The sequence below is a fragment of the Centruroides vittatus genome, unplaced genomic scaffold (assembly GCF_030686945.1).
Source record: "Centruroides vittatus isolate TY-2023 unplaced genomic scaffold, ASM3068694v2 contig_165, whole genome shotgun sequence".
Classification (NCBI taxonomy): domain Eukaryota; kingdom Metazoa; phylum Arthropoda; class Arachnida; order Scorpiones; family Buthidae; genus Centruroides; species Centruroides vittatus.
Window position 1 is genome coordinate 719011 of NW_027121000.1, and position 20488 is coordinate 739498.

The following is a 20488-nucleotide window of genomic DNA, read 5'->3' on the forward strand; positions in this document are numbered from 1 at the left end:
TTCAGATACAGTTACTGTTGTTTATTGTGATGGTGTTTGAATATAATCAAGATTGTAATATTAATTGATTGAATGAATATTCAATAATTACAAATATTTTCATTTACAGAATAACAAATATACAAATGATGGCTTGAATTCTAAATTTCACATTAATTCATATGGTATTTGTGATGCCAGCAAACTACAAATGATGCTGTATAAATTTAAAATGGTGAATAAACAGATCAAGCTTGTTTACATTGATATTAAATGATTTTTTATATGTTGTTAATTGGATATAAATTCACATTATTTGAGAAAAGATGAAAGTGTAGTGAATGCAAATTAAATTAATTGGATTTCAAGAAAAGAATTGAGATAAGATGATTCTTATGGTACTATGTTTGTTACCTCCAACATTTATTTTCTACCTTAGAGAATCAGAGTTTTACTGTATAAAAAGAAAATTTACAGTAAAATTGTAAATGATTATAAACTTACTTATATTGTTGGAAATTTAAAAAGTAAACACATTTGTACATTATTTTTATTTGCTTATAGGAGAGTTGCATTGTAATATAGGCTTATGAATAAAAATAAGATATTAAAATATTTTAAATTCAAAATTTAAGCACTCCTTCCTATAACACAGAACTCTGATGACATGATTTACTTTATGACTTTATTAAAAGTATGAAAAATTTGCTGCAATTCTTTAATAACATGCTATTTTTGAGTTGTTGAACTGCTGTTGATTCACCAACCATTGAAAACAACAAAAATATAGGAAAATTCCAACACTATTTTATTAGAAGATTCCTGTATTAGGTTCTGTCCTACTTGACAGAACCTAATACGGGGGCAGTATTCTGGTCACTTATCTCTCGTCTCTTTTTTCAGAGACAAATGATATTAAAACGAGAGACAAAATTCGTCTCTCAGAGACTGGTGATTCTGGTCACTTTTAATGATCTCGTTTTCATTGATGACATCACGATTCTACTATGTTGACTATACATGTTTGGGTTATCTGCACGTGCACCACTATAGAATTTTAACCAATGAAATTGTAAAATTTTCAAAAATGCAGAAAAACGTGATAAGGAAAGTACACATTCAAATAAAGCATGTAATTTTTGACAAAGTTATGCTTTTTGTTTTATAATGTTTTTACAGATTGTCAAATTGTGTAATGTCAAATTATCTTTTAACAAATAAAAATTTTAATAACTTAAGTTAGAAAAGTATGTGTACTTAGTTAAGGAGAAATTAGAAGGTAATATTTTGAAAAGTACTTAGAGAGACAGATAAGATTAACAGCATATTCAATAGTTCAGTAATTGATATAGGATAATTTTTAAAAAAATGGAATCGGTGGCATTTCCGAGTAGGAACTGGAAATAAAAAGCATTTTCTCTCTCAAAATATTTTTTCCTGAGATAGAGAATGTTCTCTATCAGCAATTGTACAGCACGAGTAGTGATATCTCAAGACGTAAACAAATGATTGGCCAATCAACGATTGGCTTGTGACATAGACACTGTTTCTCAGAGACAAGACGATGACCAGAATACAGCCCCATGTTCTGTGCTACTTATTTAAGATTATTAAATATTGTGGCTCAAAGTATGCAATTTGTGACTTTTAAGATTTTATTGAAATTATTTTGTGTTTCATTTAATCAGTTATTAATTTTTTTGGATATGTATCACTAAACTTTTTCTTCAGAATCATCTACTATATAAAGCTGAAAAACCAGATTCTTTCTGTCACTGTATGCCTGTAAAAATGGCCACTAGGGGTGCCCTTAGCTACTATTTAAATTAACAATATAAATTATTCTATATTTATGTTTTTACAGTATAATATTCAGTATATTATTATTTTTATTTGTAATTTAGTATTTTGCCTTTTGACTTAGACTGGAATAATATTTATTATGAACTAAATTCTGATACTAAATTATGCCTAATAAAAGTTAAAAATCTGGATCATGGAAGAAAATTAACAGGAAATTAGAACTGTTGTTACTTCAGGATCTTCTATTTTTCAAATTTGGCATATTTTTGTTAGCTTTTGGAGTGCAATTCCTGTCTTTTTCTATTAGAATTTTCATTCCCCGCAGAATGAAGAACAAAGCCGCAAACATAACATTATCTGTAATCACAATAAGTAGCATTCACTGTATTGAATTAAAATGTGTTAAGAACTATAATAAATAGAATAATATACAATTTTAATCTGACAATACATATCTTGATAACAGTATTTATTGGAGTTATTTTTAAATAATAACCATCTTAATTTAAATTTTTAATATTAGGTATTTCACATGGGATCCATATAATTTTCCCACACCTGAAATAATGCTTAATAATGTCACTGCTAAAGGAAGGAAAATGGTGACACTAGTTGATCCTCATATTAAACGTGACAGTGGTTACTATGTGCATAAAGAAGCAAGTGATTACGGTTATTATGTAAAAAATAAAGATGGTAATGACTATGAAGGTTGGTGTTGGCCAGGTTCTTCTGGATATTTAGACTTTTTAAATCCAACTGTTAGAGACTGGTGGGCTGAAAAATTTTTATTAGAACAATACAAAGGCTCTACTCTATCATTATATACTTGGAATGACATGAATGAGCCATCTGTATTTAGTGAGCCAGAGATTACCATGCCAAAAGATTGTAAACACTTTGGTGGCTGGGAACATCGTGATGTGCATAATATTTATGGTATGTTAATGGTGATGGGTACATATAAAGGACACCTAATGAGGTCCAAAGGACAACAAAGACCATTCATATTAACGAGGTCATTTTTTGCTGGATCACAAAGATTTGGTTAGTGATTTTAATTCAAACACAATTTATTAATTAAAAATTCTTCATATACTAATTTAAAAATTTTTAACATTGTATTTTTTCCCTTAAAGGTGCTGCATGGACAGGGGATAATGATGCAGATTGGGGTCATTTACGTATTACAGTTCCTATGCTTTTATCTATGAGTATAACCGGTATGTCTTTCTGTGGAGCTGACGTTGGTGGATTTTACAGAAATCCTTCTGCTGAATTGACATTACGATGGTATCAGGTTAGTGATGTAAAGCTGGTCTTAAGTATTTAGAAATATACAGTTAAAATGCATTTTTTATATATATTTTTTTTATAAAGCTGTGTTAAATTTCTTTGATTTAAATTATGTTGATAGAAAGTGGAAACTGAAAAAAGTACATTCAAAAATTTAAATCAAAGTAAATTCATTTATATTGTAATTTAAAATATTTATTGAACTTATTTGGAATCTTTGATTATAATCTAATATACAGTAGAGTCTTGTACAACGTGCAAATAAAGCAAGCAACAACCCTTGAATTTTGTTGATCAGAGGTATATGTTTTTTTTTTTTTTTTCCAACTTATAAGCCAAGATTTAAACTTTCATAAATCATGTGATAATGCAGATTTTAATAACCCGATTTCCTATGATGCATAACAAATCCCCCGCATCGTACAGGACTCTACTGTATATATAATTTAAATAAATTATGTAAAAATAAGTTTTATAAATACAGTAAAACTTCACTAAGTCAAATTGCATTAATTGAAAGCTGTCTACAGTTTCCAGGCACAGTATACAGAGTTTTCCATATGATACAGTAAAGAAATACTACAGCTCCATAACACACAATCACAATGTATGTATGTTACTAGTGTTCTGATTGGGGCACAAAGGGAGATTGACAATGCATTCAAAAGTGCCATAAACTGTATACAATTTTGTAATCATTCTGTGAACAGATTCTTGATAAACAGCCTGATAACAGGAAATTTATGGTCACAGAAAAATTTGAGACTTCATATTAACTCATTAACTTGAAGTTGGGATTTTCTGTTCCTTAAACTTTGACTGAATGAGGTTTTACATACTTATACATTTATAATTTACATAAATAAATGGCACACAAAATTTTATAATTAAAAGTTGTACAAGAACTGTCTTTTAATATTAATACAGTTGACTCTGCATCGTTTAACTCATCACCACTGGATAAATCAACATACTTTTTCTGTTTCACACTTTTTAGAATTCTGATAAGTCGACTCCCCTCCCTGAAAAATGAGTTCACACCACACAGCTTATTGTACGGTGTGAACTCATTTTTTCAGGAGGGGAGTCGACTTATCAGACGTCAAAAAAGTGTGAAACAGAAAAAGTATGTTGATTTATCCAGTGATGACGAGTTAAACGATGTCGAGTAAACCGAGTTTTTTAACATTAATAACATTATTGCCTATGTAAGTCGGCCGGGACCACAGAAAACTGACTAATTAACCTACGGTGTTGAGTTATCTGGGTGTCGACTTATGCGGAGTCGACTGTATTTAAGATAGACTAAAACATGTATGAACAAATAAGAATTAAATTTGACAAATAAACATTTTTTTTCTTTTTTTTTTTAAAGACAGTTGTAATTTTATTTAAAAATGATAGCAAATATAAGATATATTCACAATATGCCACTTTCTTTAATAAACCAGCTTCTGTGAGTTCTTAAAAGTCACAAAATCGTTTTTTGGTAGTATAGATCAGAGATGGGCAACCTTTTTCTTTCTAAGTGCCACATTTCAAAACTTTTAAACTGATGCAGACTGCATACAAGAGAAAAAAGGGGGGGAAATGTCAGTAAATCACAATTCTTTACTCATATATATTTATAAATTAGCATAGGTGTACTTAATATAGCTTCTGACACTGATGTATACATAATATATCGGAAACATTTGGTTAAATATTAGTCACTGCTGGTTTTAAATTAGATTCAAGGTGTCTGTTAGTTGGTTTCTTGTTTTAATTTTTACTAAATTCATTGCAGAAAAACTATTCACATACATAAGTTGTAGAAAATAACATTTGAATTTTTGCTGCATACTTCTTTGAGCTGAGAAATTTATGTGTTGTGTTAATATTTTATGCGACGCGAGCTGCAAAAAATATTACTGTGGGCTGCGGGTTGCCCATCCCTGGTATAGATTATATGATTAAAACTAAAGGCTTAACAGGAAACTACTTCAGAGCAACATTAACAGTTTGTTAAAATCTGTCAATAGACGAACGTCGTCGTATTTTTAAATTAAAAACACGACAAAAAATATTTTTCCCAAAAGACATATATGTTAATATTTTACTGTGTAGTGTTTTATATCTATGTTTAAAAAGTAACTGAATTTAATTTATAAAACTAAAATGCCAGATGTTAATAGATTTTATTTAAAATATAAATCTAACATATAAATAATATGAAACCTAGTCAATATTTTGGTGGACTTATTCTAAATATTCTATCTTAACCTTATATATTTATTCTATTTATCTTAAATTTGTCTAGTATGTATAGTCACTCAAGTCCAAAGTATCTATAGCCAGAAAGTATCAAATGATATGGGAGTGAATAAAATTTTTTTTTGCATTTTTGCCATTGATATGTTATTCAATGGAAATCATTGAGGGATACTATAATATCTTAGCAGTGATCAAAATTTTAGAACTTTGATGTTGATTTCTTAAAATGTATTTTATTTTATAATTTACAACATATTATATTTCATATAATTTTACTTAATTAATATACTATAAAAAACAGGACATGTTATATATTAAGAAAACTATAAACTTTTTATATTACTGAAGGATATTTACTTTTATTAGGCTGGAGCATTTCAACCATTCTTCCGATCGCATTCTCATCATGATACAAGAAGAAGAGAGCCGTGGTTATTTGATCAAGAAATTAAAATGCTTATAAGAGAGGCTATAAGAAAACGTTACTCTTATCTTCCATTTTGGTATACATTATTTTATCAGAACGAACAAACAGGAATTCCACCAATGAGGCCCATCTGGATGGAATTTCCAAAAGAAAAAGAAACATTTGATTTAGACGACGAATATATGATAGGCTCAGCATTGCTTGTCCGTCCGGTATTAGATGCTGGAGTTAGCGGTGTAAATGTTTATTTCCCTGGGAAAAATGAGGTTTGTTTCTTTCCTTGTTGTTAAGAAGTTTTATACAAGTTTTTAGACAGTTTACATTTTATTTGTTAAATAAATTTTCTTACAGATATGGTATGACATTGATACATATCAAAAATATGATGGTTCTCAACAATTATCCTTCCCTGTTAGCCTTAGTAAGGTAAATTTTATTAGTAACAATTTTCTAATGTACATTGAATTTTGTGATATATGTGATATAAATCTTCCAAATTATATGGCTATCATTACTCATATTTGGATATAAGGTGGTAAGAATTTTAAAATTGTTTTTTACTTTTACAAAATAAAAAGATTCCAGTATTTCAACGAGGTGGAACTATCATTCCAAAAAAAGAAAGAATACGCAGAAGTTCTTCTCTCTCCCATCAAGATCCCTACACTTTTGTTATTGCACTTGATAAATCAGTAAGCAAACTAAAATCAGCATGTTTACATAATCAAAATAACAATTTAATAACTTAATTTATATTTATTATTTTAGGGTCAGTCAGCAAATGGCACTTTATTTGTTGACGAAGGAGATAGTTTTCATTATAAAGAAGGAGATTATTTATTGCTTTCTTTAAATTTTAACAAAAATGTAATATCATCGAAGTAAGTATTGTGTAATTAAATCTTTATTGGATCTACAAATGTAGATATGTTATAATAAGTATAATGTACAATAATATAACTGTTATCTTGGTCAATAATATAGTTATTTTACGAATCAAATGAACTCTCACCTATAGTACATTTAAATGTATAACAGATTTGGTATACATAAATATGAGAGTGAATCAGAAATTATCTGCAATTTTCTTGTAAACTTTATTACAAATTACTTGTGAAACAAATCTTTACGTCATTTTTTTAACACACTAACTTCTCAATACACTTGCTCCATCTGTCCATAAGCTTCTTAATCCTGAAAGAAAAGAAAGTTTTAGGCTGGAGACAAGCCAGATACACATTGCTTTCTTGGATTTCAGGATCTGAAAGAAAGTGTTGACTTCATAACACCTTTTAAGAGGGTTGAAAAGATGAAGTCTGGGGGACCAAAATCAGGACTGAGCTGGATGATCCAAACTTCAGCTTTTGTAGAGTTTCAACCATCCTAATAATGTGCAAGGACATATATTGCATGCATTGTCTCACAGTAAGAACTCTGGTACTGATCATCCATTTTGCAGTCCATTCCATTGGACTATCAGTTTTTCAGTACCCTTAAAGATACTTCAAATTTACTTCAGACCATGACGTCTAAGAAGCTGTACATACCTGGCTTGTCTCTCAGCCTGAAACTTTCTTTTTTGCTGGGATTCAGAAGCTTGTGGGTAAGCATGTATGGTGTGCCACCTATTTCTGTGACAAGTTTGTAATTCTAACACCATCCTCAAACAAAGTCATTGGTTTACAATCTTCGTTGAGTCTGATCTGGGTGAAGCAAAACTGATGATTCAATTTTGGGAATTTTTTTATAAACACATCAGCTGGCATCTTATTCATTGGCAAATATTTGATCACTCTATATCCCTGTACTAAAATCCTGATGGACAAATGGTGTCTGATGTAAATGTGCCTCATGGTCACAAAATGTTAGCTATATATATTCCATAACTCCATATATTGTAGAGTTGCTAGACTGTTGTGCACCTGGACTGTTGTTATTAACAATAATACACAACTTTGACATAAACCATGAACCTACAAGGAATCCTCAGTGAATTAGGGAAGTGGTTTGCTTTCTGCTTCCCTAATTCACTGAGGATTTCTTGTAGGTACATGGTTTATGTCAAAGCTGTGTATTCTGCTTTGAAGCTAGACAGAGCAACAGTGTGCTATTTTCATGCTTCCCGTGATATAGCTGCTCTGTCCACTTTAAATAGCCATCCAGAATATGAACTCTTATCAATCATACAATTGCTGCAGTCAACATTTAAGAAACCTTTAACTGGTTTCTCACTTTTCTTGAATGTTAGACTATAATTCATAGTTCCATAAACTAACATGAGGCCTTCTTGGCTGCTCTCCAGTGATCTTTGTTATAGTTAAATTTGCCAAGTGCACTGACTGAACAGAGTTGAGTTATGTGGCTATAGTTAGATACATGAGGGATCCTATAAGCAATTTAAATAGAAATTTCTTCTCTTCTGAAACTTTTTGTGGTTTTGTTAATTTAGTTCCAGCTTCAAAGGTGTTGCTACCAATTTACAATTTAACATATTATTTATTTTATTACATTAAGAGGAAAAGTCTTGATAGACATTTGATTTTTGCCCTCTACAATAACACACAAAAACAAATGACACTCCTTAAAACAAAAAGAAACAAATTTAAAAGAAAAAAAACAAATAAATAAAAACATGTAACAAATCTTTTATTATTTATCTTTATAAATCTTTTATTAAATTTTTTACATTTAAATTTAAAATCAGTGAGATCAAGATGTAAAAATTCATCAAAATTATTAAGATTATATTTATGTAATAGCTCTTTAACATAATTCTTTTGAGAAAGATGGCTTTCTGATTTATCTTTGCTACAAATAAATTCAATTCCTAGATAATAGTTAATGATCCTTCATTGAAACTTTATTTATAATTTTGTTTTTTGACATCCTCAACCCATTTTGTTATTTGATGCTGTTATTAGGTCATCAACATACACTCCTACCAATATGATGTTACTGCTCTCCTTTTTAACATCTTGATTTGTGGCATTTGTTTCTAGGAATAACAGTCTGTTATACAAGCTTTTATACCACTGAAAACTGGACTGCTTAAGTTTGTAGGGTGCCTTTTGTAATTTGCAAAGCTTATTACAGTTAAGCTGTTCTAACGTTTTATCTGCTTTTTTTATGAACTTGTCATCAGATTTCACTAATTTGGTTAGGCACTCCTTTAGGACATTTAGAATTTTCACGTACGTGTTTTTCTAAGATATCATTTAAGTAGGCTCTTTTCATGTCTAGTTGTTCTATTTCTTGAGTCAGAATTATCAAATTGAACTTAGGCAGTTAACAGATGCAAAGGTTTTTTGATGTCCACATCCTTTTCTGTGTATTCTTTTGCTACTGAATAGGCTTTTTTACACTCTGCCATCCTGTCAAGTTTGTATTTATTGCACAGAATCAATTTGCAGTTAACAATGTCTCAGTTGACAGATGAGTAACATATAGACCATGTTTTGTTGCACATTAGAGAAATAAATGCCATTTTTTGATGGTGTCTTTTCATTCATTCTGATTTACATTTTCTGAAAGGTTTGTCATCTCAATCATGGAGGATGTATTCTGATCTATTGTTGTCATTAAGATGTTAATATTTTCCTGATAGCATTTTATATATGAACTTAACATCTTAAGTTATACGGATTTTATTTTCTCTCATTAACCAAACCTGATAGGTCTTACTTTCTTCAGAATAGTTGACCAGAACACACAAAGTTGTGACTTGGATTCAAATTTGCTTTTGCCCTGTGCTTTATTTAGGAAATAAGCTTTATATCTGAATGCTCTGAACCAAGAGACTGTCAGCTATCTGTTTAAGTATGCTATAAAATAAATTACTCATTTTAGTTTATTTCTAATGTGACATGCCAACAGCTATAGCTTCCACACAAAATTTCCTGAGAAATCTGGAGTCAGTTGAGCATACATCTTGCCATGTCAAGCTAAGTATAATTAATTCTCTCTGACACACTTCATCTGGAGTATACGGGATGCTTTCCGCTAATGATGCACTGATTAATTAGTAGACAATTGAAAATTGGCTACTTGGCAAAACAAATTATTAATTATCATGTATTAATACTAATCATTACTATCTGTTAAATTTAAATCAGTTAATCTCTGACAAAGAATTCATCAGATAGTTCTATCAACAATTTGAAATTGATAAATAAAACATTTTTTATTTGGCAAATTTCATGTTTAAGTAGGAGTATAAAAATTTCCTAATAAATTAATATGTAATCTTTAATTATGGATTATTTGTTAATAAATAAATATTCAGGAAGGAAGTGTGGGAATTCTGCCTACATTTTTTCAGAGAAATATGCTCTCAAAGAAACTACAAGGGACAACCTCCCCTTGCCAGTTTTTGCTATTATGTTGTTAATTACAATAACTTGCAAGCTGTTTATTTTTGATGATCTATAAAGTATACCAAAATGTTAAAATTTAAAAATCATATTGTTAATACACAAGGAGCTTGGCCCTAGTATAATATAAATTGGCATTTTTCAAATGTTATCGTCACAATCACCCTTTACATTCATAGTCTAAGAAGAGGTGTCAGTGAACTAGTATAAAAATTAAAAGTGCACAAAAAGTAATAAATAAATGCAATTTAAATTGTACTATTTATGATTTTTCAATTTTGATTTTGTAATTTTTTTCCACTGATAATTTTATAAACTTTGTAGAATTTAAGGGACATTTTAATAAATTTATACTTTTGTAACAGATTACACTATTGTCAATAAAGAGGTGAGTGCTGATGTTCTATTGTTTTCTTTGTTAATCAAATTTTCTTCAATCCTTGCATTTGAATGTGAATCTGATATGTATAAAATAGTTATACATATTATTATATAAGTATTTGCCTGATCATACTGTAAACAGATTAATGTATTTTGCTAATGACAGAAAGAATATTAGGAGAGAGAGATTGAAAAACAAATGGCAAGAAGTTACATGACTTAATTTCTCACTTTCTATTGCCTGCTTAATAATGTTACGTTTCTTTTTTGGAACATGTATTTGCAGGCTTACAGAGAATTTTCCTAATTACATATATATAATTTAGTTAATTATTTAATTAGTTAGCTGATTTTTAATTGCCAATTAATTGGTAATCAGATAATCAGTCAAAATGCTTGTTGGTGCATCACTAGTTTTCACATCACTAGAAACAGAAATGGAAAACTGAAGTTACTTCCTGTTCATAAGTTTCTGTTTACCAAAATACAGTTGAAGTATTTTCTACTACACATTTCCAACTTTTCTATTTCTTTCTGTCATGTTTTGACCAGTAAAAAAAAAACAATGATTATGACATAGTAGTGATGTTCTGCATCTTGTTATATTAATGGATAATGACAGACTATTTGAAAAGAGTGAGGCAAAGTAAATAATTAGAATTGTTTTTAGAAGAGGTCAAGAGGTATTCTTTCGTCTGTAATAAAAATTGACATTTCTATATTGTTTATTTATCTTAATTTGAAACTATATACCACAGTTGACTTAATTCTGCTTACAATATTCTGTTACTTTGGAAATAGAAATAAACAGAAAATGAAGGGAGACAGAATATAGTTATTTTTTAATTTCTGTTTTCTGGTGATGTGGAATTCAGCTTTTAATCTCTTTTTAATTTCATATTTTTGGTGAAAGCTTGAAAGTTTATAAGAAATAAATTTGCTATCATTATCAGATTGAAAACTTTATTCTCTGTCCAGTTTGATTTTTGACTAAATTTGTGAAGTTTTAGAAGATTTTAGGAAATACATTTCTTGCTTTTCAGAAATGTATCTCTGCTATCTGGATTTGCCATCTGTGAAAATAATGGAATATATGGCTTCTCTTATTGAGCAAAACTTCTTAAAACCGCATGTATCTGAATGAATTATTTCTATTTCCATTTTCTGACTTAGGAATTACAGTGGGTGATCGGTTAATGATGAAAATAAAATAAACACTTTCATGAAAGATTTTTATGTTCGGACAATGAACATCTCGTAGAACAAACACAAGAAGAAGCAACATAAAATAATGAATACTGATTGGTCTTCCCTTGTCTTCAGGCAACAATTCAAAACTTTTCAGAGCACAAGAGACGTTGACATCGACACTCAACCCGGTATATACTAATCAGATATTATTCCTCTGAACTTTGAAATGTTGAAATGTTGCTTGTAATTCCAGCCGTTTATTTCTCTGACAGAAACAATTCTTTTAGAGTATTTGCGAGACTGTCGGGCGAGTGCTCGTTAAGTTTTGCGTGGGTTTTTATTTTTGAAAGGTGAGAGTATAATAGCAAAGGTAGAGAGTTGGCAGATGTCTGATGTTGCTGGGCAGTATGGCTTGAACAAGTCTATAGTAGGCTCTCTCTTGCTAGCATAACTGCTCTTGTTGTTGAATTCTGTGAACAGCGAGAGTACTCTCGTATCGCTGCTCTAGCAAAGGAAAAACCACGTGAGCAAGAAGAGAGGGGCGGAGCCTTTGACGTCATCAGTTGTGCTAGGGCACGTTTGCTAGCATTTTGCTCTCACAAAGTGCTAGTTTGCGGCGGCTCTTAGGTCTGATATCAATTCTCAAGAAAAGTTACTATCTTATATTGGCCATTAAAAAAACTAGTTAAAAAAATGAGGATTGGGCAGTTCAACTAAAGCAATAATTTCAATCTATAAATCCTGTCATTTGTAGCAACTTATATGTAGCTTATAATAATGCTATTGCTTTCATGTACAGTGTATACTGAGATGGGCAAGAAGATTGTGATTTGAAAGGTACACAGACAGATGGGATGGAAAAACTGTTAGAAAAATTATGCAGATAGCATGGCAATTTGAATATGGTTTTCTAATAATTCACTAAGTATTTTGGACAGTATTATTAATATAATTTTAATACAGTAGTATCTCGATAATCAAACTGCTGCAAACTCAAAATCGGTATTCAAATACATGTTCAGAGAAAAAATTATTTGGTACTCTACTGAACAAACCCAACCCGCTGGAAAAAATTTTCACTTAATAACATATTTTTATTTTAGTTTTAATTTTGTCATCCATAAAAGATTTTCGTGATAAAAATGATAACTAATTTAAAAATAAAATGAAACCCTAGAGTTATCTACCATTATAAGACAAAACTTACACACAATCCAGTTTGATTTTTTCACTTAATGCATGCAGACTTATTTTGCAACCATTTCAAGTGGATGAAGTGTTTCAACAGTACATTTCTGTGACACATTAAGATTTGTTGCAAGTTCATGAGGAGTTGTTTGTCAATTTTTAATCATTTCTTTCTGAAATTTTTCTTCATTACAGCTTTTCACTGCCTTTCTGTTATGTAACTTTTAGTTCAAAATTTTCAGAATGGAACTTTTAAAACCACATTTAGCATGTTCAAAGTTTAGTTGCATCTTCCCCATTCACATTATAAATATTTTTTTATGGTTTGTATGGTATCATATCCTTTCTGAAACTCAAAATAGCATAATACACTGGATATGCATTTTATCTATAGACATTTCTACTTTATTTTACTCAAAAAAAAAAAAAACTTGAAGTAAAAGTTCAAAATGAGCATCTAAACAAAGAATACCATCTCATATTAGTAATAATGTGTTAAATTTCACAACTGTTATAGTTTAAACACACATCTGTGTTAAGTAAGGACAACTGTTAAAAGTAGGCGAAAACTGTCTGTTCAACCCATAAAATTGAGAGGCATATTCTGCTACTCTATATTGTTTGTGGATATTTTTTGGTTTTTATGATTTAGGATTATAAAATTCATGTTAAATTTGTGTCCAATTCTAGTTAAATTGCTTTTATGAATGTATTTTTGGGGAGGTCTGGAATGGATTAAACTGATTTACATTATTACTAATGGGAAAAATTCATTCAATACTCAGCCTTGAATTGAATTGAATTTCAAGGTACTGCTGTAATATTTTTTCAAAATACCTCATTACATTGTGTAAGATTATTTCTTCTGAAAATGAAGATGGCTAAGAGACACACTACATCATGCCAATCAGAAAGTTCTATCATAAATTGAGGAGGATCTGGAGATTTTTTACCAGATACTTCTCAATTTATAAGTGAATTTTGAAGAGAGTAGAGAGAGAGATACTGAAGACATACCATATTTATTTAGTGGATTCTTATTTGTCTCTCTTGAATGATTTCTATGAATTTAAATAGGGATTAATAGACATTTTGGATTATTTGTCTTCAACCAATACAAATCAGATTGTATGATAGTTATTTTTTTTCAACTTCCACTGACCCAGAATAAAAAAATAAGAATGAAAAACTAAACCACTTTATTTATAGAAGATAGTTACAGTCTTCACCTATTTTTCCACATAATTGCCTTGTCAATTCAGGCAGACATCATACTGTGACACCCATGTCTACCCTGCTTTGTATACCCATGTTGAAGAACGTTGTCACCAAGCCATTCAAGCTTTAACAAGCTTTAACACTGTCAGTCAGTGGTATGCAGTGTACACCTTGAAATTTGAGGAAACTCCTCACTGAGGTCAGAAATCATGAACTGATGTCTTTCTTGCACCAATTGATCCACTTTGTCCAGCCAAATCATTGGTCATCACACACTTCCTCCCTTGATTGCCCTCATCATGAATGTTGTCACGTCCTTGTTTGAATTTCCTGCACCATTCCCACACACATCTATAGCTCATGAGGTTCTCACCATACATATTATACATTTTTCAATAAATTTCACCTCCATTCTACCCTTTTGCCTGTAGAAATCGAATTATTGCTTGTACTTCACAGTTGGTGGGAGACTGGACTGGCAGCATCATGTTTACATGTTTACTGCAGAATAGCAAATGTCTAAAATAGCTTGGCACACTGCTAAGTGGTGAGGGAATATACTACTCATTAGGTGTGCACCTGTCTCACATGCTTCCAATTTTTTTCATGCATTAGTGGAGGTTGGGGAAAAACCCTCGTATTAACTATATAAAAACTTTGTATGGCGTGAAGGGGATTCATATGGAGATGATAATATGTATGTTTGTTTGTTTAGTACAGTGTTCCATGTAAAATCAACCCTCAGCACTCACTGGAAACAATACAAATGAAACTTGCAGAAGGTGCATCTCTACACCTTTATTTATGTGTAATTAACATTGAAACTGACCTTAAAATATGTTGATAGCTTCAGTGCTTTTGCAATACTTCCCTGAAGTTTGCATATAGTTCTGGGATTGATATATCCTTTCCTTTTTAAATATTCCCTACAAAACTTGTATTACATAATGTTTCATATTCAGTTGGGCTGATTTAAAATGGGACACCCTGTATAACAGTACTTGTACCTGTTTATTACAGTATCACAAAAGATATACTTATTTTTAGATTCAGGAAAAGACTATTGAACCTGTGGAAAAAATTCATTAAACATTTGATCTGTTTTATTTGTATAAAATAATTATGCTGTTATCTATTGGAAACTTATACCTGGTAAATTTGAACTTATTTAATTAGATCTTAATATGTCTGAAAAAATATTAACTTAAAATTTGAATTTTATAATTCTCAACTAACAATAGTGTGTCTTACTACAGTAGAATCTCATTTTAATGGATTGCAGAATAATGGATTTTTTCTCCAGATCCTGTCAAATTATGTAATTTCTCCTCTTTTTAGCAGATCCATAACTCTGAATAACAGACTTTTTCTAGCTTCATCTTCGGTAAACATCGTATTTTTCAACTTTTAATTAATAATTAGATGTTTCTGGATAGTGAATTCAAAAAAATACATTGCATGCTATGTAAACTAAGCACATAGTCATCATGGTTCTCACTGCTAACATTGCAGCTGCACATCAGTCCCCTCTTGTGGCACGTTTATTAGTGGAAGGAAACTACTTCCAGATATGCATGTGTGCGCACCTCACCTTTATTACAGACATGTGTTCAGAAATATTGCACCTTGGAATCATGCTTGCATAACAGTAACATTTCATACTGACAATATCACTGAAAAATCACATCAATGCAGCATCATCAAAGCAAACCAAGATGGATAAGTTTACAACAAATCATGAAGTGCTAATGATTATACATATTTTGTCACTTTTTGGCTTATAATGTGTACAGGTTCTGTCAGCTTTGTTATGGCATAATATATGATCTTGTAATATGTGTTTGTATAAAATATAGGATAGAAATCTCAAGAAACCAAATAATTTCAAGTAAAGGTGTTTTTTTATGTAGGGGTTTAAAAAACAAAAATTTTCCTGGGATTACAAGAAACCCATTGTTTGCAATATAACGTATTTTCGGCATTTTGAGCAATTTGTTAAAACAAGATTCTACTGTAGTTACAGCTGTTATTACTAATGAGTAATGACTCATTATACAACTGCCTGATACATTTTAGCATAAAAAACACTCTTAGACTAATAACTAATTTAAATATAATTTTCTCCTAATCCAGAAAGTACAATTTATATATTTTTGTATAATTTGATTTCTAAGAATAATTGATTATAAATATCTAAAGAATGAATTGTTTTAAATTAATATTTACTTATTAATTAGATTAACAGAAGGACCAGGGAAATTCCAAACTAAAGCCTGGCTTGAGAGAATTGTAATAATTGGTGTTACGTCATCTCCTAAAAGTATTCATATAGATACTAAAGGTAAGTTTTGTATTTTAATTCTAAAATATAATTTTCAATGAAATGTACAAATATTTTTCAACAATAATTTCCGAGAAATAAACATTACTAAAAACATTTAAAAATTGTTCAGAAAGCTGCCATTTATAAAAATAATAATAATACTGCATCGAACGTTTATTTGCTCAGATTGGCTTGTTTGATGTCATTTAAATATGAGTTTTCCATTTCTGCTGTACAAGGAATCTGAGTCAAGTCTGAAATTTTTAATTATTGGCGAGTAGGGTCTGAATAATTTACTATTATTAATCTGCAAATGTAACAATAATTGCCATATATTAATAATACTTATTCATCAAATTTTCCATTTATAATTATGTAATAAAATTTCAGCCATAGAAGCTAAAATGTAAATTTTCTAAATTGATATTATCATCTTTGTCACTGGGTATCCCTTGATTAATGTGGCTAATTAATCCTCAATAGTATTATGGATATCAAAATCTCATTAATCAAATACAGAGGTACGTACCTCGGTACTTAATTGAACAATCACCACCTGCTAGAACAAATTTTTGGTTAATAACAAATACTTTTATTTTAATAAATGAAAATAACAAATTTATCAACACTTTATTTACCCAGAAAAACATATCTATATTAAGTAAAGACATTTATTAAAGCTGCATTAATTAAAACTTAATTCGCGTATATGAAGGGATTGCAGTGATAGTTTTTGCACGTTAATCAAATCCCACATTAAGCAAGGGATACCTGTATTTGTCACAGCATAATATACGATCTTGTAATATGGGTTTGTATAAAATAAAGGATAGAAATCTCAAGAAACTGAATAATTTCAGAGTACAGGTGGTTTTTTTTATGTAAGGGTTTAAAAAACGAAAATTTTTTCCAACAACTGATATTTTTATGCGATTGCAAGAAATCCATTGTTTGCGATATAATGTATTTTTTGGAACAACAGATGATTTTCAGCACTTCAAGCAATCCGTTAAAACAAGATTCAACTGTTTGCCAATTTGTCGATTTAATAAATATGTAACAAATAATATTTAAAATTATATTTTGATACATTTGAATTTATATTGAATTGCATTTAAATCTATTTTTAAGAACTAATTTTTATAGCAAAATATTAGTTGTTATCCTCCAGTTCTTTCAAATATTGGAATTAACAGGAAAGAAACTCTGACTCAGCATGAAAATTCTAGGAAAAATCCAAGCTTGTATCCAAACAAATATAATTTTTGATTATTAAAATAATTTACAAAAGAAATAATTAAGATAAAGATGTTAATTAATTAAATGATGCATATAACTTTTATTTCAGATGGAGATTCCAGAGATCTACAATTTACTTACAATAGCGAAACAAAAGTTTTAGTGATACGCAGACCAGCAGTCAACATAGCACAAGAATGGAAAATTACAATTAAATCTTAACTTAAGCAACTCATTAAAGAAACACAAATGCCGATTGGGCCATTATTCGTTTACTCGGGGGAACTAACGTCATTAAGTTTCGTCGGCATTACTCTGTTTCATTTTAGCTCGGCACTCCAGCGACTAGTGTTCCGTTTACTTTTTGTTTTTTTACAAGAAAACTGCTCCAAAAGACATTCCATTTGTCTGATCCTTCTTTGTGATTGTGTTATTGAAATAAAATACATCTTTACTTGTTAATCGTGCATATATTGATTTGCCGGAGAAAATTGATACTTTCTACTGAAATAAACAATAAAATTAACTAGGAATTTCTGTCGAGTAAGTACATTCAAAAAATTACAATGGAAATGGGAATTTCGTATCATATATTGATTAATTAAACACACCAGAATTGAAACAAAAAATGGTTTTAAATTAATATATATCATATCTATTGAGTGTACAGTACAACATTGTATACAGTAGACCCCCCCCATAATATGGATTCGTATAACACGGCGAAAAAATTGCGACCGTGTTCATATAACACGCTAAAAGAGACTCATACAACATGGTAAAACGTCATCGCTGACTTGTGTCACAACAGGATTGGTCGAATCTGGACCAATAGTGGATATCGTACAAACCGTCGAGTTTAAACGAGCAGCGGACGTACTAAATACCATTTATTATTCAACGGCCATAAAAATTATATTTTTATTAATGATGTCTCCAAAGTTAAGTTATTTTTCTGCAAAAATTCGCTGATCAGGAAACGCGTCCGCCATTCAATGAGCCGCTCCGTGACGAAAACAAGCTTTAAGTAATGCTGTCGTCAAATGGTGCACACTCGGTAAGTAATCCTACAATTTTTTGTTTATAGCATGGTTTATATGGATTATTCCCAAAAAATTATACGTGATTTGTAAATGTTGAGTCAAATTAGTCTAGAATCGATTAATTTTATGGAAGAAAACCTTTCAAACAGCCGTAACCCCTAAACTGCACACGTGCCGGGCTGTGATTGGCTCATGTATTTAAGTGACTTGTACAACACGGAACGTATCTACCGTGTTATAGGGGGTCTACTGTATTGTACATTCCTATAGTTTCAATTTCATTATCTCAACTGGGATGATGAAACTGGTTGCCTCGGAGGTTATTTTTCACAGATGGATTACAAGTCCAAGTGTTTTGTGGTCGGATTATGCATTTTCTATTCTATAAAATTTATTTGGCAACTACATGAAATTATATCAGTTTTTCTTTAAAATTTACTATTGGAACAATATTTTTTTTAGATATTAAAACTTACTTCTTACAGAAATTTTGGTATGTTGAAAGGTTGCAAATGAGAGCCTACATTTTTACTTTGCCAGCTGTTATATATAAGTATGGTGATCAGTTAAAAAATTACCCCTTTATTCAGATTTTTCACACACGCAAATAAGGACCATTTCTCATAAAAGTCCATCTGGGAGTCACCACCACCCCAGCGGGTCTCCCATGTGTTACTTTGCCTTACCACATTAATACAGACTAATTTTACTGTGCATATGTTTATCTTTAATTAATATCCTAAAACAGCGCTGTCCAACTTATCATAGCCCGCGGGCCATATTTTCTTCACCAAACATTTCGGGGGCCAAGAAGGTTGATAAATGAAAAGTCAGTTTATGTTAATTAAAAAAATATTTTATTTATACTAAAAAGAAAACTTTAAAATATTCGTAATATATTAATGAAAACATTGTGGCCGTAATTTTCACATAGTAAAATAATTTTAATATTAATAATAATAATTTAGTAACAAATTTATTCATAGTAAAATGTACTCGCGGGCCGTAAAAATAATTTGGCGGGCCGCCAGTTGGACAGCCCTGTCCTAAAACATTTCTTGTTTTAGTTAATGTAATTAACTTGTAAGTGAAGGAAAATAACCAAGGTTTTGGATTGGAGAATTACATATGCATTCAGTGGAAGAATGCAGGTTCGATTTCCACCTGAGACAAATGATATTCATTTTGAATACCGGACTGAAATAATTTTCAAAAATTTTAAATAATAATAATTTGATGTTTAACAATAACAACCCATCGTGACTAATTGCTTACCAAATGGCCTCGTGTGGTGATCTTAGTTCATATATGAACTACTTGCTCTAAATGCCACTCTATTCAAGTATAACTGGGGCCGTATTCTGGTCACCGTCTTCTGGTCTCTCGTCTCTCACAAGCCGGTCGCTGATTGGCTAATTCTAATGATTAGCGAATTCGCGACCGGCTTCTGAGAGACGAGAGACCGGAGACGGTGACCAGAATACGGCCCCTGATCTGTGTGATGTATCGAGTGGGAATCCGAAGGAAGAATGTCCAGGGCTTCCAGTTATGTAAGAACAACTGGAGAACCAGGTACCTTTCAACAGGTATTTCATTTATAGGCTAAGGTCTGGTACTTGCCCGTAAAAACGTAAAATGGCATCACTTTTGTCGTCGTGGAAAGCGGGATGATAAGAATTATGCCAATAAGAAGGATGTTTAGTACTGATAAAAAGATCACACGGGGCAATAAATTTGTCAGGTGGCTTACCTAGAAAGTAGAAAGTGGTAGGTGCCC

General features: G+C 30.6%; 1 protein-coding gene across 1 annotated transcript in view; it reads left to right on the forward strand.

The window, feature by feature from the left end:
* LOC136968867 (neutral alpha-glucosidase AB-like) overlaps nt 1-18130 on the forward strand; it is a 44734-nt gene extending 26604 nt beyond the window's left edge. Inside the window, exons 12-19 of the mRNA XM_067262917.1 lie at nt 2306-2829; nt 2922-3082; nt 5698-6024; nt 6110-6184; nt 6337-6450; nt 6527-6639; nt 16344-16447; nt 17778-18130. Of these exons, the coding sequence (XP_067119018.1) occupies nt 2306-2829; nt 2922-3082; nt 5698-6024; nt 6110-6184; nt 6337-6450; nt 6527-6639; nt 16344-16447; nt 17778-17890 (1531 nt within the window). The 3' untranslated portion in view covers nt 17891-18130. The remainder of the gene's footprint in view (nt 1-2305; nt 2830-2921; nt 3083-5697; nt 6025-6109; nt 6185-6336; nt 6451-6526; nt 6640-16343; nt 16448-17777) is intronic.
* The last annotated feature ends 2358 nt before the right edge of the window (nt 18131-20488 follow it).